This window comes from Cyphomyrmex costatus, unplaced genomic scaffold, assembly GCF_001594065.2.
Source record: "Cyphomyrmex costatus isolate MS0001 unplaced genomic scaffold, Ccosl1.0 scaffold306, whole genome shotgun sequence".
Classification (NCBI taxonomy): domain Eukaryota; kingdom Metazoa; phylum Arthropoda; class Insecta; order Hymenoptera; family Formicidae; genus Cyphomyrmex; species Cyphomyrmex costatus.
In genome coordinates, this window is record NW_017277190.1 from 199,738 (window position 1) to 224,560 (window position 24,823).

Below are 24,823 nucleotides of genomic sequence, written 5' to 3' on the forward strand. Positions count from 1 at the left end.
GAAAAAGGGAATCCTTTTTATAATAATTTGTCGCTACACTTACGACGAAGCTTGGGAATTCGCGTGGAAAATCGCGCTCTGCAATCACAATAAGCGGGGAGGTGCAAAATTTTCCGTTCCACATTTTCGTTGTGTTCCTGGCCATGCATTCGCGAAAACGAACAATATCCTGCCTGATTGTAGCCGCTGTCCTGCCGAGAGAAGCATAATTTCCGCCCTTGTGGAAAATTCGCGAGTCCGCGCGCTACCCGCGAAACGCGTCCGCCACAATGGCAGAATAACGATTTTACTTCGCCCTTAACGAAGTTATATCGGTGATCTCTCCAAGAAGTTCCTGACAGCGTTTTCTTAACTTCCTTCTTCCCATCCTCATTTAGTATCGCCCTATTGTTTTACGCGCTGCGTTTTATTCCGCTTATTTGGATACTCTCTCGAGTCTCTCGTGAAGTCAGGAACCTTTTTCCTAATTACATTTCCGACTTCAAGTTGTTGAATTGCACAATTATTGCGAGATAACGGAGTCGCCCGCTATTCAACTACGATAGCAGCAACAACTAAGAAGAAACAGAAAATTTCTTTCTTTATATTCTTAAAGTTACCTTCTTTGTTCTAAATGGGAAACTTTGGATACAAAACATGTTAACTGATATTTACATGAATGTTAAAATATATAAAGAAATACAAACTGCTTACGTGCAAAGTAATAAATAAATATAAGATCAATGGTCAGAAAAACGAGCAAAGATATTAAATAAGAAAAGATATTAAAATTAAATTAATTCACTTACTACGTTAAATCACTTGATACGTTAAATTTTTTATAATGAAACTATTTCAGTTCTAAATATATTTATTTGTATATACTCATTTCTTTAACCTTATTTTTTTTTATTTATTATTTACATTAATATCAGTTGTTTATTTCAATGATGTACGAAAATGATTAAAGAAGTTAAAAAAAGATACGAAAGAACAAAAAGAAGGGAAGGAAGGAATTCTATAACCGCGGGCGTATACAACTTTAAAATGCTACAAACGTCTATTATGATAAAAAGTAAAAACTATAATGCTAATATAACGTCGAAATACTAATGGTAAAATAGTACCTTTAACAACATACATTTGTTACATTATATCGCTTTTTATCTTACAGCTAGCTCGTTGTTTGGTAAACTCTGATACCGTTGTAGCGAATGGACCGCTATATAGTTTCTCTCTAAACAGCTAGAAACTCGTGGTAATAGTTACTTTCGTAAAATCCTCTCTTATGCCTTCATAATCATAAAATAACAACCTACGTTGTTGTTTCTGGGGAAACTATCGACAATCAATGCAAGATGTCTTCATCCAATCGGCGACTCATTCCTCTACTTTCCAATTATCATACGCATGGCTTCTACTCGATGATCTTATCCATTACATCTACTAATATATAATTTGCCTTTAAGCAAAACGTCAATTTACTATTATGTCATTACCGCATTTTTAATTAACAGTGTATACTATTCGTTACTGGATATTTTTCTATACGTATTGTCGATATTATCATCGTTCCTCTTCGTGATCCGGAAGTGCTTGTTGCCTAATAACGACGAAGTAACGAGCTTAATCCACCGTAGCAGCGATAAACTATCGGCGATCCTCGAGGCAAGAAAGCCTTCCAGGGAGGTGGCCTTCTTGCCTCGGCAACCTTTTGCCTCGACTTTCCTGCTCCCTTTCACTATCTATACACGGATGGCACGAGCGAACCGTCTCATTAGCCGAGACCTTATATGGTGCTCAATTAAGATTTTTACCGGTGTTGGGTAGGTAAATCCACATAATGAACACGAGTTGGCGACTCGACGGAGGAGAGGAAAGACTTCATGAGTACGTACATGGAGAAAGTTATACGTACATAATACATGGTCTGCCCAGTCTTATTTTTTGCGATCGATTTTGTTTGTCGGCTCATGCATTTTCTCAGGATTCTGATCTAGAATTCACGGATAAAGTGAATATTCAAAATATGATTTTCTATGAATGTATAGAATTTTTTGTTTAATGCTTGGCTTTTAAATTATATATTTATTTCTTAACATTTTTTACAGCTAGATATTGTATTTTAATCCTCTGGACCTGATGATTTTTATTGAACCCACTTAAACATAAATCTCTTTGTTAAAAATGTCAAATAATTCAATTTTCTTTATGTCACATCTGCAAATTTAGATTATTCTTATTTTCTGCACGAGTTTCTCGAAATTAATTATAGTGTCCTTTAATTAACATAAGTTAAATGGATCTTATGTAGCCCAGTGTCAGTTTTGGAAGGTTAATATATCTAGCCACGCGATATTTTGCTAAAGTAGTAACTTTACTATTGAATACAATAGCAAATATTTTAATTTCTTTTTAATCTTCACAGAATAGGTGAATCACTATAATGGTATCGTAACAATGTCATATTTCGAGACAAGAAATACAATAAAATAATAAATTATAATAAATTTGACTAATTCAAGGAAAAACTGTAAGATTTAAAAAATAGACCCTTGCCTCCTAAAGATCAATAAATTTAATAATAAATGTTTAAATCTCGTTAACGTATATAATTATTAAGATATCACTCGATAGTGAGTTATTTTATGTTAAAGTTCCCATTACAGCAATAGTTGTAATTGGCATTTCATCAAATATATAGTACTCATTCGTGCATTCATGATCTGTCTTCTCCATGCGGCGGTATTTGCTGACTCCGGTACTTGCTCTTGTTTCCATCACAGGTTCGTGTTAAGTCCAAGAACCATGACCGGCTTAAACTCCATTCTCAATGTCTCGCGACGGTAATCTCAAGACGAAGTTTATCTTGCTGCACTGTGCATAACGACGAATACAATGGGATACTATTCATGCTCAGAAGATTAAAAACATTAACTAAATTTATTGCAAGTTTCAGCATTCGCTGCAATTCTAAAATATTGTGGATATTATATGCTAAAGAAAGAGGAAACTATCATTTTCTGGCTGATTTAAACAAGATTTATAGAAAGAGTAACATAAAAGTCTTTTTTCCATAATCTACATTACGCTTTTTCATTATAAGAAAGTTCTTTAAAAAATCGTGTCTATTCTATATTATAGTTTAAAAAGTATGTTTTAAAAGTTTTTATAACGTTAAATATAGACAATATTACTTAGGGCATTAATAAAGTCCTGTACATATACTTTAAAGTTTTTTTTTTTTTTTTATTCTGCCGCATGCGCTGCCGTGTACACGTTGGCTATTTCTCTTTTCCCTATGGATTATTGTGTCCAGGCTTGCACTTTGAATTCCGATTTGTGTTTCAACAAGCTTTACTTGATAGTCGAGGTTGCACGTTTTCCAGTGCTCCCGCGACAAGAGCATCGGTCTCGAACTATTATTCGAGAACGTTCAACCGGCTTCCGTCTCCTGGTCAAAATCATGTGTGTGTGCGCGCATGTTTTTCTTTTATTACACACACACACACACAGCTATATAGTGGAAAAGCAATTGGTGCGTTTAATCTATCGTCTCTCCCCTTCACTGTCAGCCTCCTCACCAATCGCAAACTGTCGATTGCCATTCCTACCCTCTCCGCATTGTTTCCGCCATATAGGACATCCCGTGCGATTTATTGACTTAGGTACTAATATGATGTACGTACACTTATAGATATACATTGAGATCGGCAGCGGATGTCGCAACCTCTCAATGTTACTCTCAACGCACTCGGGAGTTCCGAGTAACGGCTGATGCATGCCGAAGGAAGCGGAAGCGCGCGTTTCGATCCGCGTGTGTTCATCTCTGCTTGCCCCCTGTGCTTCGACTTAATGACCGAAACGGATACTGACTAACAACTACACGAAGATGAAAGTCGACGTAGAACGTTTATCTCGCGTCGCTCGCTTGCTCGCGGGCAATCTGATACGTATATTACGAATTATCATACGTTATTGCATCGCAAACTCCACATTTTACTCTGCGTCTGGACTGCGTGCGTTTACGCGGAAATCTGATCGATCGTCACCGGCTTACTTACTCTTGGCTGCTCTAATTTCTCGCATATACGTTTAACTTGTGCATCCCAATCTAATTGAGAGACTGAAAGAGCACGTTGTTAATCAGTTTTAAGGTCGAGATGAGCGCGATTGTCCGCAAACGCGGTGTATATCTTTATGTTGGTTTATTCTGATTATAATTAAACTAAACTTATCTTCTGACTCTTTTATGTTCCAAAAGCTTTCTCAAAAAATTTTGTAACGCGTAAATTACATAATTTGTTTTCTTTTATACACACGAAAAGGATGGTTTTGCTAAATATTAAAAAATTTAATTAGATACACACACACACAGCTCTGAAAAAGTAATCTCTCTTTTAATATCTAATAGTGTAGTTAAATTATTAAATTCTATTTTATAGTTAAATTAACGATATATTAATATTCTGTAGTGGCAACTAGAAATGATTAAAAATAATTCCAATTGATTCAAATTTTTTTTACATCATGACATAAATTTAATAATATAAATTGCTTTCGAATAATTTAATTGTGCAGAAATTGAAATATTTTATGAAATGCGATACAATCGTGCTATATATGCAACGATCTTAAAAGATTTGTCAGGGTGAACATATCCTCTTAAAATGTTTAAATCATGAGTTTTAGCAAGCTCCCATCAATCTTTTAGTTTCTGCGATACCATTTACCATTTTCATCACTTGTATTAAGCCGCAGGAATACTAAATGTCTGCGCAAAAGCATCGTTTACTAGTGCGATGCGGCTTAATTCCCAGCGTAGTTGAGAATCGATCACAAATTAGCTGGCAATGCGGCTCCCCTTTTCTCCTTCATGCACTTCCTCTTCTCCGTACATCGACCAATATTTCATCCATCTAATGCACACTCTGCTCTCTCGCGATTCGACTAAGTTTCCGATAAGCTAAGCGCGATGACGCAACGCATAAGCCACTCCGTATAGAACAGAATTAATAACTGTTCGTATTATTAAATAAAAAAAAGTCCCCTCTCTCACGTGTTTCTTAGTATACATTCGCCTCTCTTCCGGGTCGCAAAATCTTGCGAAAGTACGAACGAGCGATAGTTAGTCACCAAGATTTGAATATTCATAGGAAAGGGGGATTGCCATGGCGCGCGCTCCGTCCCTCGGCAGGGGTTTATATTCATGAAAAGTCTGAAAAGCTTCGGTGGACATTACGCAATTTTAATATGTTGCGCTAGCTTTTACAAGGGAGAGAGAGAGAGAGAGAGAGATGAAGGACGATGACTCCGAAAGAACGAGGTGACTCTGCGTATATTCCAGCGGCTTTGCTCCACGTAAATCCGTATTACAAATTACGCGAAAGCACGGTATTAAACATCGTACGTTTTGGAACCTGCCTCTCTCTTTCTCTCTCTCTCTCTCTCTCTCTCTCTATATATATATATATATATATATTTATTTATTTATATATTTATATATTTTGTTTTTGTTTCAAACTTTATTCGCAAAATACGCCATTTTCACGCGAAAGGTACATTTTTCAATAGAGAACTGCGTATATCAGAGATATTCGTATTTTGAATCAGGCGAATCAATGATTTGGCGTGAAAAAAAAGCTACGAGAAGAGAGAACAACAGCACGAAAAATAAATACCGTTGTATAACGTGTGAAGCTTCTCTGTGTGAAAATATAACGGTAGAATTGACAGATTCAATCTCGGGCTTTATCACGTAAAGAGTGCGCGTTAGAAATCATTCTTTCATATATAACGTCATTTCAAAGAATTATATTTTCGGACATAAAGCGAATGTTCATTTATTTGGTGATAAGTCAATTATTTTTTCCTTATTATTAAAAGCCGTTCTATTTTCTTGTTCTTTTTTTCAACGATAGAATTCATTCGACAGTTTTTATCGAAATTCCCATTCAGTTAGACGGAGAGGCATTCGTTGCTCTTTTATCGTTACTCCTTTCATTAGATAAAGGCGTTAAATGTTGAGTTATAATCGCGTGATTGCAGGAAGACTGTTCCGATGTTGTCCTAATCTCTTTCGTCTTTCTTTTGCCGACACAGTACATCTTCGTGGTGATGGCGGTGCTCGTTCTGGAGGCCGGAGTCGGTGCCCTGGCACGTCTGTATGAGGAACAAGTTGGCCCTGAATTGAAGATGAATTTGAATCGCACCTTCCTCGAGAACTATGCCGTGCGATCTCGAGAAACTGCGGCCATCGACCAAATGCAGAAAGAAGTAAGTACGATCTCCCGTGTATCGGGAAGAATTTCTTATTTACCTCTCCGGCTGATCCGGTATACATAATATATGTATATGTATATATTTTTTTGTTTGTATATATATATATATATATATGGTACATGTACACGGCCGTTTGCGCTTGAAGAGTCATCCATCGAACAATTGTGAACAAAATAGGACCAGTATTCCGATATCACGAATACCGTGCATGCAGTCCCCGCGGTATCAATTTCCTCCCTTGTTGTCATTTTTATTCCCGTTGCGTCTCTGTGCGCTGTGGACCTCCCCCAAGTTACGTTTTTGCGCAGCTTCAATGGTGCTTCATCGTTGCGGTGCCATCAGAAATACGCAATATGATACCGGCGTTGAGTGTTTGCTGAAAACGTTTCGTATGGCTTGTCAATATGTAATACGATCGTCGCTCGCAAATGGAGGATGTTCCAGGATCGGCGAACACCCTTTTAATCATGAATAATTATGGCCAATTCGCGATTCTTCCTTGATGAGAATTAGAGTTTATGAAGAGATAGATATACCGAGGGATTAGTCCGTTATACGTAAAAGGGAAGAAGCGGTATACAAACGAAACAAAATAATACGTATGTAATGGGATGGAACAAAAGTTCATAGCGCTGCAAAATTCAAAATTCAAGCAACTTTGTAAAAAATTAACGAAATTTAAGTTTACAAAATGTATTTTGCTTAAAATCTCTACTTTTCGAAGGTCACTACATCTGGTAAGTTTAATCAATTTCTTTGAGTTTGAGCATTATTTTAACATATAGAAAACTACAAACTGAACAAAATGAGAAATTTTCCTTTCACTTTGTCTGTCACGTGTCCAAAAAAACTTTAGAAAATTTTCAACTTTCTAACGCGTGAAAACTTAATGTGTTTCATATAAAGTTGTTTTTTATTTTTTGTTACTGACTTATCATGGATTAAATAAAAGGAGCATTTTGACTTTGATTAATCATAACTCTCTTAAAAATAATCGTAATGCAATAAAAAAAAAAACAGTAAACCTATTCTTAAAATCAACACTTTATCAAGTGATTGCCAAATTTTTTTAAAAACATGTAAACGTAATAAAAATAAAGTATTATAGTACTACAAACTTATTCCAACCTAATACAATGATAGATATTTGTATAGAGGCGCTATTAATAGCGACCGATATCCTAACAATTCTTATATCTAATACTTGAGAAACTTTTGCAAAAATATTCCTTTAATTGTATAATTCATTTTAAATTGATATACTTTTTACGATGATAACAACAGCTCCAACACCACATGGCTCTTCCGCGTTTCCTTGATTGGAAGAAAGCCACACCCGCGTCATCTCAGAATTACTCGACGTTAATTTACGAATGCAGCTCGAAATGGCTTCGGTGGCGGCGGCGGCGGCTTTTGTGCCCATGATATCACGCGAGCAGGGCACTTTTATTTATGTCCTCCGCCGACGAATGGTACTCTCTTACGAGAACCTTACAATAGTAAATCATCGTTATCGCATCGCGGAACAGTTTCCCGCCCATTCGCTATAAATCGATTAGTGCCACAGTGAACTCGCAGCGAAAAACTTTGCGGTTTCGTCTCATACTTTCGAGCACAATGTCGTCACTCTGCGCGTCATCTCTCTTCCGAATGCACTTACGCGTCTCGCAAGAATCTAAACGAGAATTTACGCGTTTAATAGTCGAAGTTGTTAATCGTAGGATTAAGCTAGCTGCTCGTTATATTTGCAGGATTAATTCGACGGGTAGGGAGAGTGCGGTAGTATATGGGATTACGCCGATCACGTGTATATTGCCTGTTTTGAAGGAACGTTTCCGTCGCGTAGCATTAATAGAGCATTAATCGCGTGCGTGTTGTCTCTCGATCCACTTTGCGCCGAGTGCAGCATCTTGATTTGAATCGGACTTGTAATGCGTACACGTGATGGGATTTACGGCACTGTGATAATGGCGCGGCAGCTAAGTCGCTCCCACTATACCCATTATCCTGATAAATCAAGCCTTGCAATTTTCACCCTTCTGTCGGATCTCATTGGCCACGTGACCGAGGAGATTTTCGTTTCCATTTCTTCACGCGGAATGCACGACGACATTAAACCTCCTTCCGTCCGCCGAAATTGGCGAAACTGTCGGGCAAGCGAGAAATTCAGGATTCGCATTTTATTTATACACAGAGGATCTACGTGTACAAGCATTTCATTCCGTTCGGGAAATCGAGTTTTACCGCGACAGCGCTCGTCGGGAATTTTTAAGGCGACTCTGCGAACGGAAATAAATGTCTCGTATACACCGGTACTGTGACGAATGCGCACGAAAATCTTTTTGATATATCTCTCACGTGGAATATTCACTAAAAATTTATCTCTACGTTCTTTCTATATTCTCTTTAATTTAGATTTTATCTCACAGTCATGGCTGAAGTCGAATGATTTTCTTATTGATATGAACCATATTACTACTGGTGCTGACATCAAAATCTGTGTTGCAGTTACTGGTGCTTATAGACTGCGTTTAATTTATATTAATTAAAAAGCACATGAATTCATTTTAAGAAACCAAAATAACATAACTCGTATAAAAAAATATGCACGCATTGGAAAAATGTCTGCTTGCTTAAAGGGTTAAAAATTTAAATAAATTTCTTAAATTAAACAACATTTTATTTTAATGTATTATTTTAATTCAAAATACATAATTAAATATAGGTATTTAATCCACTTTTTAATTACTAAGTAATTCAACCTACATTACATGTGGTTGAATTACTTAGTAAATTTAAAGTAAACAATGTGATCATATTAACATATACACTTAATAAATATAGTAAATTTGAACTAAATTAATATTATACATATTATATATTGAGTTAAATTATTTAACACCATTGTTTTAATTAAATTAATGACATATTGAGTAGAGACCGTGACTGTTTATGGAAATATAAAAAAAATAACTCAAATTGGGTATAATAATTTAACAATTGCATAGCCTAATCTAGATTAATCCTAGCATTTCTAAGACGATGATGGGACGCCCGAATTATGCGTGTTCAAGAAGGAAGGCAAAATTCGTTGACCGTAACGCCTGCACGTGTAAAGGATCCGTAGAAGTGTTTATCGCGACTAATGGTTCCGGCGCGCGATGAATCCCGCGGGATTACGTGCCCGCATTAAAGTTACCATTTAACTTGCTGCCGCCGCCGGAACACGTTTCTCACCTCCATTAATCTACTCCCCTCCATCCTCCCTTAGCTCCCTCTGACCCTCCTTTCTCAATGACTGCACGATGCTCCGGTGTATAACGCGTCCTGCTATCGTTAGTATCGTACGCCGCGGCTATTATCGTTGCTATCGCCGCTATCATCGTTCCCCCCTTTCTGTCTTATCCGCGTATACTTTATTGCACACGTCGTAAACGGAATTGGAGAATAAGAAAGATGGACCTCTCTGTGTCTTTACAATTAACAAAACGGACTCCAATGTAGACGAAAACTTGTCAGTTTCTCCTTTGGTACATAATCATTTATAAAAGATTCGTTATTAATATAAGAAATATGGTACTGTGTGTAGTCGAAAGTATCATATTTTTATATATTTTTTAATGAATTTTCAATTTATTTTAATTAAAAGTTACAAAATTTTTAATTATAAAGTTCTTTCTTTCCTTTTTCACGGAGTAATTAAAATTTTCTTCAGTAAAGATGGCTGAGAGAAATATATTTACATAACGGATGCATGGCACGCGGGAACTACTCGCCTACTTTTCTTCAGCCTTCCCGATATTGTCGTAAGAGACACTATTATTGAAATTTGCAGTTCAAATGCTGCGGTGCCTTGAGATTCGAGGACTGGCTCGTGAGCGAGTGGCATAAGGATGAGGAGGTCCTCAAGAACGGCAGCGTCGTACCTGACAGCTGCTGCAAGACACCGACGTTACTTTGTGGGAAAAGGGATCATCCCTCCAATATTCAGTACACGGTATGTCTGCTGCGACTTTGAATTTTTCTGCTTTCCTTGGCTGATTATATATCAGAGATGTGACATTAGCTTATACTTGAATTCAATTTATTTTCTTAGAAAGAAAGAAAGAAAGTATAAATCTTTTCCTAAGTACGATATTGTAAGATTTTTTATAACTGAACTATAATATGAAATTGTATTTAAAGTAAAAAATAGAAACATATTTGAAAGCGAAAACATATTTTAGTACAGTTTAGTACAACGATAAAGAATAGACCTTTGTTTTTATTCGGTTACAACAATGATAAGTAGGTGGATAATACAATGTAAATTTGATACCTTTTACTTAATAATTATAAAAAATAAAATGCGTCTAATATGACTAAGAACTATAATTTTTCAAAATAAATATCGACGCGAATAAATAAGCTTTTTCATCAGAAGTACATAATTTTTACACAAGATTGATAAATATACATATCTGTTATTTTAGGGCTGCATTTACAAGTTCCTGGAGACGACGAAAGACCACCTGATAATCCTGGGCGCTGTCGGGCTCGGTCTATCTGTCCTCGAGCTCTTCGGCATCGTTCTCGGCTCCTGCCTTTATATAAAGCTCAGGCACGACTTTGACGACTGAGAATTGCTTCAATGCCCCGAGGGCAACAACAACGGCCAGTCGTGGTGCAGATACATGCAGAACAATCCGGAGACCGTTTGATCGTCGGAGTAGGGGCGGGAGGATGCGCGATTACAGCCGCGGGATCGTACAGATGAAAGGGAACCATCCTCAACCGCGGGCTCTCGTTCATCACTCTCTTCCCCTAACGTGTTCAGAAAGGTATCAACAAGTGAAAATAGAGGTAACGATAAAGAAACGGCGCAGTCTCCGTCGATCGTTGCCTCGCTTCCCGCGAACTTTGCGCAAATTACGTGATTACGGACAATCAAAGAGGGAAGCAAAAGTTCAAAGGTAAAAACCAATAAATTGTAAAAATCGTTCCGACGTCTTGCGGTCTGAAAGCAAAAGGTGCTTCTGATCATTGAACACTTGTGCAACGGAGTTGGGTTTAAGACTCGTCTGCATTACCAACGATATTAAATAGATCCTTTCAAAGACGGTGCTATTACAAAGAAATGAAAGAAAACACTGAAACGTATCACGAAAATCGCTTCTGAAATCGATCGACTTTGTTCGTGCCTTCGTAATGATTTATTTCGCAATGGTACCGTCTTTATTGTATCGTTTCAGAATTTTCATAAGCTCGCAGCAATGCCAACAGGTTTTAAATCCGGCTTTAGTGCCTTTTCAAGCAGCGTTCCCACGCAAGAAATTACAAAGATATGAACACACTTTTAATAAACAAGCATGCGTGGGCACATTTGCAGGACCAGTATAATTATCTCGAGTATGTATCTAAGGCCTTTCGCGATCGGCGCAACCGATCGGTTGCGCGACTCACGACTAGCCAAAACTGTAGTTCTCGTTGTCAATGGTGTTTGAATATTTTCTGTGGTATTTTCTCCCGAATAAAAACGAACCTGAATCCTTTTTTATAGTGCATCGTCGGTCCATTAACGTTAATTATCCAGATAGCCAAATCTACCAAGAGAATGTATCGCAAATTGTGTGTTGCATATTATGTTAGTAGATCACTAGCAAAAAAAAACAGCCGAAATAGTTTATTGTTTTTCTAATATCGGTAGAAATATATTGAAAAATGAGTATAGTACCTTGCATTCCCAGCAAACAAGCTTATTTGTCGTTATTCTGGTCAAATATTATTTTGTATCAAAATAACGACAAATAACATCAGCTTGTTTGCTGAATTACGACATCATAATGACAAGGTATGCTCCATTTCTGATGCATTTCCGTTATTACATTATGGTAAATCGTAATGGCAGAAATTAAACTAAAGAGGATACAATGGATAGAAATTTGCTTTAAAATCATGACTGAACTTGCTGGCAACTACTAGCATATTGCACTTTGGTTATCTGGATACACAAAGTCTAATCTCCTTTGTCGAACGTAATATTTTACAAACTCGACGAAATTTTGCACGCGCGAAGGCGCTGACTCGATACTGCCATTGCAAATTTGCACAATTTTCAATCGCGATTCAAGTATACCGATTGCGCCGTTGTAAAAGCCATGACAAAAATGAAACTTGCGCGTTATGGAAGCCACATGACCACGTCTGACTTTTCTCGCGGTCTGACAAAAAGATCTGATCGAGTGATGTCAATTTTCCTACGGTTGGATCGCACGTCATCGAGTTTAGTTAACATGTCTTTTTTTTCATCTTGGCTCGCACGCACTGCGTCGTTGAATAAATATGATTGAACGAATTCATGCACCTACCGTAAACACGATGACGGATCGATCTGTATCCGGTGCAGCGTAGACAAGGCGAAAATCGACTTGATAGAACTGCAAACAGTGCCTTCATGATATTGTTAAGCTCAGAGATATTTTAGAGTACACGTAAAAAAAAAAAAAGAACGTCGTGACAGTGTAAATTGTTAATTAAAGAGGAACCAGCGGAGAAGAGGGAAAAGAGAGAGACTTTAGCGTGTAACAAATTTCACACACAAGCAGCATGTATATATCCGTTGCTTCGTAAATGAGTACAAGCCTTTGCACATTATTTATGGATAAATACCTTCGTCCGCGTTAAAAAACGAGAGCGCGCCGCTCGAATCGACAATTGTAAGCTACAAAAATTTTCCCACCGATCGATAGCCCCTCCCCCCCCCCTCCATTGTGTCCCACGCGGTATGAATTTTGATACACATTTATTTCGCGATCACAACGGCCGATCGTTTGATGATCAAAATCTTGCAATTGCAGATTCCACCGATGTCCTCGCACGAGAAAAAGTCCAAACATATTTTACTACTGTATCATTGGATCATATGTTATCTTTGCTAAATACAGACTAAATATAACATCAATGTTATAACTTCCTAATCAATAATGTAACTGTTATGTATTAAGTGTTACATCAACGTATTGATCAACTAATTACATTTTATAAATGTAATTGATCGACCACACATGCTTGGTAAAGAAGCCTATCTAACATACTAACCAATATGTTGATGCAATCTGTAAAATATCGTATTATAAAGTATCATATTACACTTATATTGTTGAGAGGGAAGTTATAATATTGATGTAACGCGCGCGCGCGTTACTGTTAGTTTCTGTTTAGCGGGTTTTAATCTTAATATTATTGTCCTCTCTTTGCTATTATGTATACATGTATTATCGATTAGCGTCTAGGCGAACTTTATACATATTGTACATATCAAACGCTATTCTGTTACAAATAAATGTTTAAATCGTATTTGCTTTCCTTTGAAGCATTGGTTAGTGAAAATATCAGTGTATTTTTTATACATGGAATATCTAAACAAACACATGTCATTATAACATCAAAATAATGTCAAAATGATTACAAAAATACCACGATTATATACTAAAAGTATTTTTTAATCAATTTCATTTTAACGTTATTTGGACGTTATCGTGACATGTTATGTTTGGATAGGATCGAATCGATATGCATCGGGGTAAGTATTTATATAAAGAAGATTGAATAATTATTTTCTAAAATATTCCTATCTTCAATACTTTATAGCAGTCAGTCTGCGCATGAAAGAACTTCATACACATTTGTTTCGTTTGACAGTGAAAGTCATTCTTCGAATGTCATCTCGGGGATTCCGCGTTGCTCGCGTATTGCACCATCGATTCGAGATACGTCAATAGCATGTTATCCCGCGTTCCGAGAGCGACGAATAGCCAAGCGAAAATCGCGAGAAGGTCCTTCGTTATCGTTATTTTCTGCCAGCCATTCAACTCCTCCAGGAAAGTTTCCTGCGTCGTATTCTAATAAAAACAAAAAAACGTACATAAGCTACATAAAAAATCTTACGCACGTTTCTTCGCTGTTAATCTATTAAATCGTCATTATATTCTTACATTTGACCATGTTTCGTTGATGCTTTGATAATGTATTAGAGCTAACTGATCGTCCATCTTTGACGATGCTTGATGAAGTCCAAACGTTACCAGGTAAAGCGGAACAGCGATCGCCGTTTTCGCGTGATCCGTGTAAATCTCGCGTAAGTGTTCCGTATCAAGCCGCGCCAGATCGAATCTAAAACCATCGATATATCTTCTATGAAATTAACGATATTTAAGGTTTCTGTTCACTCACCACTATTAGCTTAGATCATAATATCAGTAAATACACTATAAAAATTATAAATAGAAATTAAACTAATGTGAATAAATTAAGAGAATTGAAAAAAATTATTCTATTTTTGGTCAAAAAGTGTCATAATACTTGTCATGATGTAAAACTGACTGTATATTTTCACTACGAACACCGATAATAGAATAATACTTAATTGGAAAAATACAAAAAATCTCAATTAATCCCTCTATCATTTATTACTTCATTGAAACCATATCTGTGTTCACATTTTAGAGTAAATATACCATCTAATGAATAACTGACAAAAGAATAAATTCTAAGAATGCATGTCGAATATAACCATAATAATAATAAGGGTGCCTAATACTTTTGCACAAGGCTGTATATTTTCTCGCTTTCTGATATTGTAATTTGAGCTAGTGGTGATAAATGAACAGGAGCCTTAAAGGTAAAATTATGGCGAATCTTCTTTTTTAAATGTCGAACATACTTATCGAAGATGGAGATGATGCAAAGAGCAACTAAGAATGAGAATATATTCGTATATATTTCGGAGAAGATTGAATAATTCGATATGAATTCCATTGAAGTGTTAAAAAAGACATGAACCTGCAATCATAAATCAGATAGCTTTTTTTTTTTAAATTTATATCCATAAAATCTATGTTTAAATTAACGAACACTGGTAGTTGAGAAAGAATGGTTTACCATTATAAAATGCAGAAATGCCATACCGCCCAAGAGACCCTGATAAACGAGGCCTGTGCATTTCCAAAATTTTTGCGCTGTGATTGCTACCTTTATGAGCGTATAAGTTCGAGTCTCTGCAGAAACGCAGCCTCCTCTATCTTTTGTTGCATGTGTCGTATCATTTCCCAAAGCACGTCTCGATCCACCAATTTTCACGGCGCTAAAGCCGCTTCTGCCTTGAATATAAATTGTGTCCGTAGTCAATTCCGAAAGTGGCACAGGTTCTTCGTATTTTGTGCGCGCATTTTCTTGAGCCTTTTTCAAGATCTCAGTGATAGGTACCTCGTCGTCCTCTTTGCGTGAAAAATTATTAAATTTATGTTATAGATTTTATTTTTATTCCTCGTAAATGTTGAAATTTCTCTAATGCAGATATATTCTTTAATAGATTCTCTAATAGATTTTTATCAGCTCTCTTTTTTTAGTTTGATTCTTATGATGTTTTTAAAGGATTCTTTTTTTACCTCGGGAAATGTGTCTTTTTCTTCTTCGCGATTTATCAGTGACACTACCTTCCCTGTCACTGTAGCGTTTCACAGAAGATCCGATATCTACTCGATTATGATCATGAAAGGTCTCTGCTGTGCGAGGCCGTGTTTCAAACTTTCGTCTTTCAGTCCGTTTACTATGTTTCCTCTTTTTCCCAAGAGATCCCGATGTAATTCTTTCTTCGTTCACGTGAATGTCTAAATAACCCGGTTTTCCACGAGTCGAGTGTAATTCGGCTTTGCGTGACTTATTATTGCTTTTAACATCCGATGATTCGGTCTCCGTGTCTTCAGTATTATTTTGTCCTCGAGGAAAATTCTAAGATATTAAATAATTAAGTTCAATTATAATTTTTTAACCCTCAGTTACGAGATATGGCATACTCAGAACGTTTGAAAATTGCGCAAAATTTTTAAAAATCGGGAAGAGACTCGATGTATAGAAAAAGAAAAAGTTAAGTGTTCAACTTTTTTCTACCTAGCATCATCAGGTTGCGTAAAAAACCGATAGCAATCGCACTTTTTCTAATTATAACGTAATTTTACTTGCAGAAATAAATATATTTTTACGATAATATTTTGACATGTTTTTAATTAAAATATACATCTTCAACAATTTATTTCTTCAGTTTCTTTATTTTCATCTTTCTATATTAAATACGATTAATTTTTTAGAAAAAAATCCAATAACTAATTGAGGATTAAATTTACATAATTACCTAGTGCTTCTCAGCCCGGTAAATAATAAATAATTGACACAAATAAAATGCTAATAATTTATTAAATTAATTGTTGATTAGATCAATACAATGTTGCGCTACCGATGAATAAAATAACATGTACACTGCCAGAGTGAATTAATCATTCATTCATTTTTGAATATTGAATACTAATTACATATGTAGAAATATTGCAATATAGTTGCAATTTGTAATTATTACCAAATTACAAATAATTTACAGTTAATTATATCTAGATACTTTGAACAATTTTTGAATTACTTTTTGCCCTGTATATAAATAATACTGACTGATTTGATTTTTCGTTCGTAAGGTCGGTTCGACTCTTCCGGGGTGGTCCATCGTTTCTGTGACAGCGTGCTACCGTGTTTCACGTAGTTATCGTTCTCCACACTGCGAACAGAAACTTCATCCTCGGTATCATTCCGCTGTTGATTACCGATCGCTGCAGATCTTCGAGAGGTTCGACTTCCGCGTGTCATTTTAATACGCAATTAAAGCATAAATTAATCGTTCAGTTGTCCTACGGTCGATTCGCGACCATCTCGCAATTAATTTCAAACGCGTATATAAATCCATATGAATTTTTCTTTTCAACTTTAAAGTATTTGTACAATATATAAAACTATTAGTTTAACTTCGCACCACAGAGTGTTGTTCGTGTACACCACAGACTTAAGTCTGTATTTAGGATCACAAGGTACCCATAGTAACGCTTTGTTGTGATATTAAGTTCGATAGCGACCAGTTCAGTATACATTTGCATATTTAGTTTCGTTTTAACTCATTCAAAACGAATCAAATAAAATATACAGAATAAAAATTTATATTTTAACATATGCGATTTAGCCATCATTCTTTTTTATAAGAAAATATAAAATAGCACTGACGTTAGCATTACCATTACCCAAACTCAAGATATCCGACCGACAGTTAAAATCTCTTGAATGATATTCACTCTTTATGAATAAGATTCCAAAGAATTTAAAGAGTGTACACACATAAATTACAACATTTTAGAAATAAATAAGACATTTGTAACAATACCTATATGTTTAAGAAGTCCCTGATTTATTATACTGAATGGTAATTCTACAAGATCTGTACAACATACATAAAATCTTTACAAAAATTCTTTTTTCTCTCTGTGGTAGTAAATAAAACACAAGTTGTTTCCTATAATAGAAGCATATGTCCAAATAATTCTATTAAAACAATTCCTTACATCAAAATAATAATTTACATCCACTTTTACTTAGATTTAAATTGAGAATCTATATATCAATAAGTCTTTATAGAATTTCTAAATCACAATGCCGTATTTCTGGATGATTTTTCTGAAAATCATGAGAAGATGAAATCGTATAAAAAATTTTTAATTATTATTTTAAATATTCACATAGTGTACAACAAAAAGCTACTATAATATATACTATAACAATAAAGATAAAGTAAAGGGTAAACGAGAATCGGTAATAAATAGCAATTAAAAGAACTTATATGTAAAATTACAATTTAAAATTAGAATATAATTAAATAAATTTTGATATGAAAAAGTGTTTACATATAATGTATCAAAATTTATTTAATTATATTCTAATTTTAAATTGTAATTTTACATGTAAGTTCTTTTTTAATTGTTATTTATTACCGACTTTCGCGTATTTGTCCTTTACTTTACCTTTATTATTATTTTGACTTCGAGAGCTTTATTATTTATTTATTTTTAATATATACTATTATTATATTACATACAAAACATATTTGTTTACCTTTAATTTTAATTCGATTCTATCAATTTCTCCACCAAGCATATCTACGATATTTTCACCATGTTTTAATAAAAATGCTTCTAATTCATCAATATTTTGCATACTTTTCACTTCCTACAAAAAAATATTTGATGTTTATTAATATAATATCTTATCTTTCAAAATAAAAATAAGAATATAAAATCTATACCTCCAACATTGCAATAAGATCATGTTTATCTAAATAAGATCTTGTGAGTTCTCGTCCATCAAAATCCAGTTCGGCTTTATATCTTACTAAATTATTACCCATGTCAATGCCTTTCACATCATGAATCGCACGAACCTAAAACGTATACAAACGTAAAAATCAACGAATTTAAAATATCGAGTTGGTTTTTTAAAATTAGTATTACCATTATATCTGCTTCTAATTCAGCATTAATTTTATCAAGATTCTCTTGCGAGATACTCCTTCCTACAAGTGCAGCAACGTTTGAGTAGATTATAAAAGACGCCACTCCACCGAGCAGACCGCCAACCAGAAGTGAACCGATAGCGTCAAACATTGGATTTTCTAAATATGAGGTCAAGCCCATACATCCAGCTGCAACAATGACTCCAAGCACCTAATAATGACATAGAAAATCTTTTTAAATGCTTAATTAACAGATTTAACAAAAAATAAGAAGAATAACAACTTACAGCTGCAAAGTCTTCCATGAGCACAACATTCACAGACGGATCTTGTCCTTCCAGAACAAACTGTTTAAGACTTTCTTTTTTTTCCTCTGCGCCTCTCTTTATAGAGTGTAATGCTATCATTAAAGTCGCTCCTTCAGATAGCAAAGATCCACCCAAGACAAAATATGCCCAGAACAGTGTATCTAATGGCGCAGGAAAAAGAAGACCATGAATTCCATGATAGATGGAAAGACCTGTACCGACGCAAAAGATTCCCACACCCGATATCAATGAGGAAACGTACTTCATGTTCGTATAACCATATGGATGATCGGGATTAGGATTCTGCAAAATAATTTGTATAAATAAAATTGAACTTGATAGAAATTTTAAAATTATTCGCGTTAATTATTTATTTACCTGCACCGATTTATGAATGCCATATGCTAGAATCAATTGATTACAAGTATCTGCTGCAGAATGTACACACTCGGAAAACATACTGTGTGAGCCAGTGTATAACCAAGCAACTAACTTGCACAAAAAATTACTAGCATTTCTGGAAAAGAAGAAATTAATTGAGCAAATCTACACAATTATATGATACACAGTACAATAAATGCAGTACGTACATAGCAATTGCAGTCAACACTACTTTACCAGATCTTCCAAAAAGACCTTCCTTTTGAATTATTTCCGTCTTGCTGCCAATTTCCCGTCTGTAATCTCTCAATCTCCGTTTGACCGTAAAAACATCTATGACGAAAAGCTTGTATTTCAATCTTTGTACCAATTAATTTTATTTTATTATTATAGGATACTCCTATTAGACTAAGAATATGTGAATAATCCTGTAAGATGGATATTTTCTAAGCACAGATATTCTCTGTCTTGATGAAATGTTCTCTTTTATAGGAACAAGTACTTTAAATTAAGTAAATTGATAAAAGTATATATATGAAGATGTACATATAATATTTACTTTGCTGATAGATCTTCCGTTCAACTTCTTTCTTCAAAAGTTCTTTTAACAAAGCTTCTCTAGATCCCCAGACTTCTAAAGCTCTATGAAAAAAGAAAAAAACTTTAAATCATTTAATTAAATAATTTTTAAAGCATAAGTATATAGAAATTTTTATCGAATCAGTTCTCTTACTTAGCCTCGACATCTTTCCTCCAATAAACTGTGATAGGTGGTTCAAGTTCATATGGGGAACGTCTTTTTGTTTTTGGCAAGCTCTCTAAATCAGAAGGCTTTAACAAAAAATCTGCCATAGCCCTCACAGGTGTAATAAAATTACGTTCCAAAGAAGACGTTGATTTGTCAACTCTGACTTTCTTTTTTGCTACAAATCAGAAGATTAATATTTTGAACTTAAATCGGTCTATATTGATATACCTTTCTTTGAGATGACATCATCTTTTGATGGTTCTTTGGATTCTGTAGACTGTTTTTCAACAAATTTTGCTGCCTGTCCTTCCTTCTTCTCGTCAGAAATAACTGGTTCTATGTCTAATACTCTCTCTTTTAATTTACCTAATTTCTCTTCATTTAATTCGATTATTCTCTGCTGAACTTCCTCAGCTAGTTTTGTTTCAGACTTATTTTTAGACTTTGCATCATCGGATAAAAATCTTGTCACACAAGTCCATCTGCAAACCCCGTGCCTACCTATCTTTCTGTTGGCAAAGACTTTTTGAGAATTCGAAAAAGCATTAACTTTATATTGTGTACCATACTTGGGCACTATTAAAATACTGGCATGTCTTCTAACTAACCCAACTTCGTATATACACAATTGATCGGCATGATATCGGCATGTTACGTTTCGAATAAAATTTACAAAATTATGGGGCCGATGAAACATTTTTATTTTTACCCCTCTTTTCTCAGGCATACATACCTAACTTAACCTATAAAAGAATAAATCGATTTTAACTATTTCAATTATAAAGAAATTTTTTATAATAATATAGAATAATATAGGTAATTATACAGAATCACTGCCTCACCTCAAAAATCGATCATATCAGGCTTATTCGTCGCGTTTTTGCATGAAACGAAAGAATCTGGCAGAAAAAAGTGTCGCTCTGCCCTACGAACCGAGATATTTAGCGTTAAAGTTGACGACTATTCAGGTTAGGAAATCTGTCTTTCCGACTACATGTAGTATTTGTTGGTATCTGTGAATCCAGTATAGTCAGCACGAGTGCGCCTGTCCGTTGTGACGCGTGATGACACTGTGTCACTTGGGTGGGGAAAAATGGAGGAGCTGAAAGCTTTGCTTTAAGGACGTCAAATGTACATACATCACTTTCATCAGTGTCATACTGTCATCACTGATAAAGGATAATATTATTGCAATTTATTGCAATTGTATCGTTGGTCATCTGGAGGCGGGAGTCATTAATTAAAAAAGTATCGTTGGTCGTATTGTCTTCCTATACTTTTTTTACGAGAGACAGGAACCATAATATAGAAGAAAAAGCAATTTAATCATGGATAGTGGTCAATCAAAAGACACAGATTCGCAGTTTATATCTTTCCACGATTTCTCATCGATAAGTCATGCTGGCAACTCCGAAGGACAGCTGGGCACCGGAACCTCCGCTCACCAACCTTTTAATGACCTTTCAAATGACTCGGTGGATATTGGCATAATAGAAGATTTACAAGGAATGCCTGCTAAAACCGAAGGTTTGTATAGTTTCTTGGAGAATTTCTCAGTTTCATTTTTTATCGATATAAGTAATCATTATATATTATTGTGGTACATTATTATGATTTAAACGAGAGTATGTCATTTTTTAGATACTGCTCAGCACAACTTCTGGACAATTGAGTATTACCAAAAGTTTTTTAATGTCAACACAAACGACATCTTGGAGAAGCTCAAGCGTTCTATGATACCACATAGAAGCGATTATCTTTTAACGCACATAAAGCCAAATCCAGATTTATATGGACCTTTCTGGATAAGTGTGACTCTGGTGTTTGCTATTGCGATTAGTGAGAACATGGTAAACTATTTGCAGACTGCTAGTTCTAACAAGTATCACTGGAGATATAATTTTCATATTGTGACATATGCAGCCACTATTATATTTCTTTATGCATGGATTGTACCATTAGGCCTATGGGGTACACTCAAGTTGACCAACAGATATAGTGCAGAAGAAGTGATTGGGGTTTGTTATTAAGTATTTTTCTAAGCTTTAAATCTTTAGTATATATTATAAATATTATTTTTAAAAATAAATACTAATTAAATAAAACTATCAATGTCAAAACCATAAAAAGTATAAGATAAAGGGCAATTTGAGAGTCATCGATAAATAAAAATAAAATGTTATTACACATAAAAAATCAGAAATATAATTAATCCATCTGCATACATAACATGTTTCGACTCCTAGATTAAGCCTTCTTCAGATGTATCAATATCATTATTAATATCATTATTAATGACAGATGACATCGGCAATTTGTATTTCTCTGACCTAGGCTATTGATTCTTTTATTAATTGTATCAAAAATAAAATTAATCAGGTAATCGTTATCTAATAAAATATTGATAATTGTTTTTAAATTTTTAGTGTTATAATCATGTTGGATAATAAAATGGCTCTATCTATTAGTGATATTATTGTATCTCTATTTTGTAATATCGGATGGTTATAGAAAGGAAATTAAGAAATCTGCCTGAATAACTTGGTTTGTGGTACCAGTCAAAAATCAGTTAATTGTTTTTTATAATTGTCAGGTCCAAAAAGTTTAAAGTGCTGCCCCCCCCCCCCCACTTCCAAAGTAAACTGAAGACGAAGATGGAAAGAATTAAATTGATTAAATAGATCTTCTGCCTTGAAAGGAGAGACTGCAGTAAGCACATCGTCAACGTATCGGAAATAAAACGGGATGTTATGAAACGATATCATTGCGCTCTTCTCTAACTTTTGCAGTATCAAATCCGCTATAATGGGAGACAATGGGAAATCCATTTTTTTTTACACCACGTTCTACCACAATAGATTACCGACCAATTTTACCAATATTGAATTTACCAATCTCTTGTCAGCGAATTTGTTCTCTCGGGAAGTCACTTATCTGACATCTCATTAATACATTTATAATTCTACCTTCACTATGATAAAATGATTTTGTTTACATCTGAAGAAGGCTTAATCTAGGAGCTGAAACATGTTATGTATGCAGTTTGAATTTATCTCTCTTAATTATATTTCTAATTTTTTATATATAATAACTTCTTATTTTTATTTATCGATAACTCTTGAATTGCTCTTTACATTATCCTTTTTAAATATTGTTTATTTTGCTATGTAATTTTTTTTTGATATTTTTCAGTATTACGTTCCAGGACTCTTAGAACTTCTGTGTCTGTATGGATATTCCTTAAGCATTTATATTCCGGTAGTTTTCCTGTGGATAATTCAAATTAACTGGTTGCAATGGAGTCTAGTTATATTGGTGACATTTTTATCTGGAGGAATTTTAATAAGATCGTTGCTACCAATACTTGTAGGTAAGATACATATTGTATTTAAAATGTGTGTACACATTAAAAAATATGGTCAAAAAACCGGTTCTTAAAATTTTGATACATATTATAATGTTAATATAACATGATTGTATTATTTGAATATTTTGTGTTAAATTGATATTTTACATTTCTTAACATTGTTAAAATAACATAATTTATAAGTAAATGAGCAAATAACATAAAATAATATATGTTAAAACATAAATTCTAAGACAAATGACTAAAATGTGTTAATTGAACAAATTATGTTTATTTTATTAAAAAATGTTCTTCCACAATTTGCTTACAAACTGTGTCAGTGTCGTTTTTTTATATTAATTTTTTACATAATATTTGTGTTACTTCTTAACAAATTTACTTTCTATTCTATATATATATTCTAGTTAAATTTAATACAATTTTCCAATTGTATAGAAAATACTTGAAGAACCATTTAAATCAAATTAATCTAACAAATAAAATAATTAATATATCAAGCAAAATAAATATATTTAATAATTGATTTTACAGGGGGGCATAGGATTATATTATGTGGTTTTACAATTTTCCTTATGCAGCTATTGTTGACAACTGTTTTAATGCTGCATTTCTTCTATACGTCATCAAAAACTATTTCTGTCAATATGACCGAATTGATAACATCCTCTACGCAGGCCAGTGTGTTGCATAAAGTAATACAAAATAATAGCTCTAACGTATCACCAACGACATTTTGAAATATCCAAATGCAGATCTGATAAGAATTTGAGACTATTAAGGAAATTTATCTATTCATGTGTCTGTGTTAGATTTTATTTAAAATACTGTTTTTTTAATTTATATATCAATCAAAATATATAGGCACATGGCGCTAATCGTGTAGAATAATATTTGAATGTAGATTAATATAATACATATTATAACTCTGTAAACTATGTTAAGATAAGAATAAAGAATATCGTGGTCCCTTAGGCATGCATTTCTACGAAAACGAAACGGTTTAATAAAACTTTCCTACTACGCAATTATATTTTTAGGGACAAAAGACAAGACTAGCGAGAAGTGTCTGGTTGATTTATTTCACAGCCCTACTGCAATATAGGGACGCGTTACATCAACGCAACACATATATCATTTACAATCATACGAAATAATCTCCACGACGTTGTACATAATGCGTGATCGCGCGGTATTAGTACTTATAATACAATAGATTATTACATTATTAATCGCACATAATTTATTAGTATCTTGCTCGTTTACCAATGTGACAAAAGGCAACATTTATTTTGTAATTGTTATCGTTAATGTTATTATCGTCAGTGTATTTAATACATATACCGTGACAATAGTAATTCACTCGCCGTTGCGAATGAATGTACATCTTAGTGACCAACCAT

At 34.4% G+C, this 24,823-nt stretch overlaps 4 protein-coding genes across 4 annotated transcripts in view; 2 read left to right on the forward strand and 2 right to left on the reverse strand.

Moving 5' to 3' along the window:
- The window catches only part of LOC108775719 (CD151 antigen), an 85,428-nt gene extending 71,897 nt beyond the window's left edge, over window positions 1-13,531 (forward strand). Inside the window, exons 4-6 of the mRNA XM_018542170.1 lie at window positions 6,082-6,255; window positions 10,097-10,258; window positions 10,734-13,531. Of these exons, the coding sequence (XP_018397672.1) occupies window positions 6,082-6,255; window positions 10,097-10,258; window positions 10,734-10,880 (483 nt within the window). The 3' untranslated portion in view covers window positions 10,881-13,531. The remainder of the gene's footprint in view (window positions 1-6,081; window positions 6,256-10,096; window positions 10,259-10,733) is intronic.
- A 274-nt stretch (window positions 13,532-13,805) lies between these two features.
- Window positions 13,806-17,287, reverse strand: LOC108775679 (uncharacterized). The gene is made up of 6 exons (XM_018542110.1): window positions 16,741-17,287; window positions 15,687-16,029; window positions 15,181-15,515; window positions 14,963-15,081; window positions 14,235-14,412; window positions 13,806-14,141 (listed from the first exon to the last, which is right to left on the reverse strand). The coding sequence occupies exons 1-6, from the start codon at window positions 16,930-16,932 to the stop codon at window positions 13,962-13,964; spliced, it is 1,347 nt and encodes a 448-aa protein (XP_018397612.1). The 5' UTR covers window positions 16,933-17,287; the 3' UTR covers window positions 13,806-13,961.
- A 428-nt stretch (window positions 17,288-17,715) lies between these two features.
- Window positions 17,716-20,979, reverse strand: ZnT49B (solute carrier family 30 member 9). The gene is made up of 11 exons (XM_018542133.1): window positions 20,899-20,979; window positions 20,285-20,799; window positions 20,042-20,231; window positions 19,868-19,950; window positions 19,518-19,641; window positions 19,306-19,444; window positions 18,907-19,230; window positions 18,618-18,830; window positions 18,413-18,547; window positions 18,223-18,336; window positions 17,716-17,787 (listed from the first exon to the last, which is right to left on the reverse strand). Exons 2-11 carry the CDS (start codon window positions 20,781-20,783, stop codon window positions 17,743-17,745), a joined length of 1,866 nt encoding a protein of 621 aa, XP_018397635.1. The 5' UTR covers window positions 20,784-20,799; window positions 20,899-20,979; the 3' UTR covers window positions 17,716-17,742.
- A 168-nt stretch (window positions 20,980-21,147) lies between these two features.
- On the forward strand, window positions 21,148-24,394 carry LOC108775694 (protein YIPF1). Its single transcript, XM_018542127.1, has 4 exons — window positions 21,148-21,583; window positions 21,698-22,074; window positions 23,249-23,426; window positions 23,955-24,394. The coding sequence occupies exons 1-4, from the start codon at window positions 21,385-21,387 to the stop codon at window positions 24,158-24,160; spliced, it is 960 nt and encodes a 319-aa protein (XP_018397629.1). The 5' UTR covers window positions 21,148-21,384; the 3' UTR covers window positions 24,161-24,394.
- Window positions 24,395-24,823: the final 429 nt, after the last annotated feature.

Bases quoted from the DNA above. Each gene is read 5' to 3' on its own strand.
- LOC108775679 (XM_018542110.1), bottom strand. From the start codon at position 16,932: ATGACACGCGGAAGTCGAACCTCTCGAAGATCTGCAGCGATCGGTAAT. The intron at 15,082-15,180 runs GTAAACCATTCT...TTATGATTGCAG, and splicing joins CATTTCTGCATTTTATAATG to GTTCATGTCTTTTTTAACAC. The intron at 14,413-14,962 runs GTATGTTCGACA...CGATGGTTTTAG, and splicing joins ATCATCTCCATCTTCGATAA to ATTCGATCTGGCGCGGCTTG.
- ZnT49B (XM_018542133.1), bottom strand. From the start codon at position 20,783: ATGCCTGAGAAAAGAGGGGTAAAAATAAAAATGTTTCATCGGCCCCAT. The intron at 18,831-18,906 runs GTAAGTTGTTAT...TGTCATTATTAG, and splicing joins TCATGGAAGACTTTGCAGCT to GTGCTTGGAGTCATTGTTGC. The intron at 18,337-18,412 runs GTATAGATTTTA...ATTTTTTTGTAG, and splicing joins ATCTTATTGCAATGTTGGAG to GAAGTGAAAAGTATGCAAAA.
- LOC108775694 (XM_018542127.1), top strand. From the start codon at position 21,385: ATGGATAGTGGTCAATCAAAAGACACAGATTCGCAGTTTATATCTTTC. The intron at 22,075-23,248 runs GTTTGTTATTAA...GATATTTTTCAG, and splicing joins GTGCAGAAGAAGTGATTGGG to TATTACGTTCCAGGACTCTT. The intron at 23,427-23,954 runs GTAAGATACATA...TTGATTTTACAG, and splicing joins GTTGCTACCAATACTTGTAG to GGGGGCATAGGATTATATTA.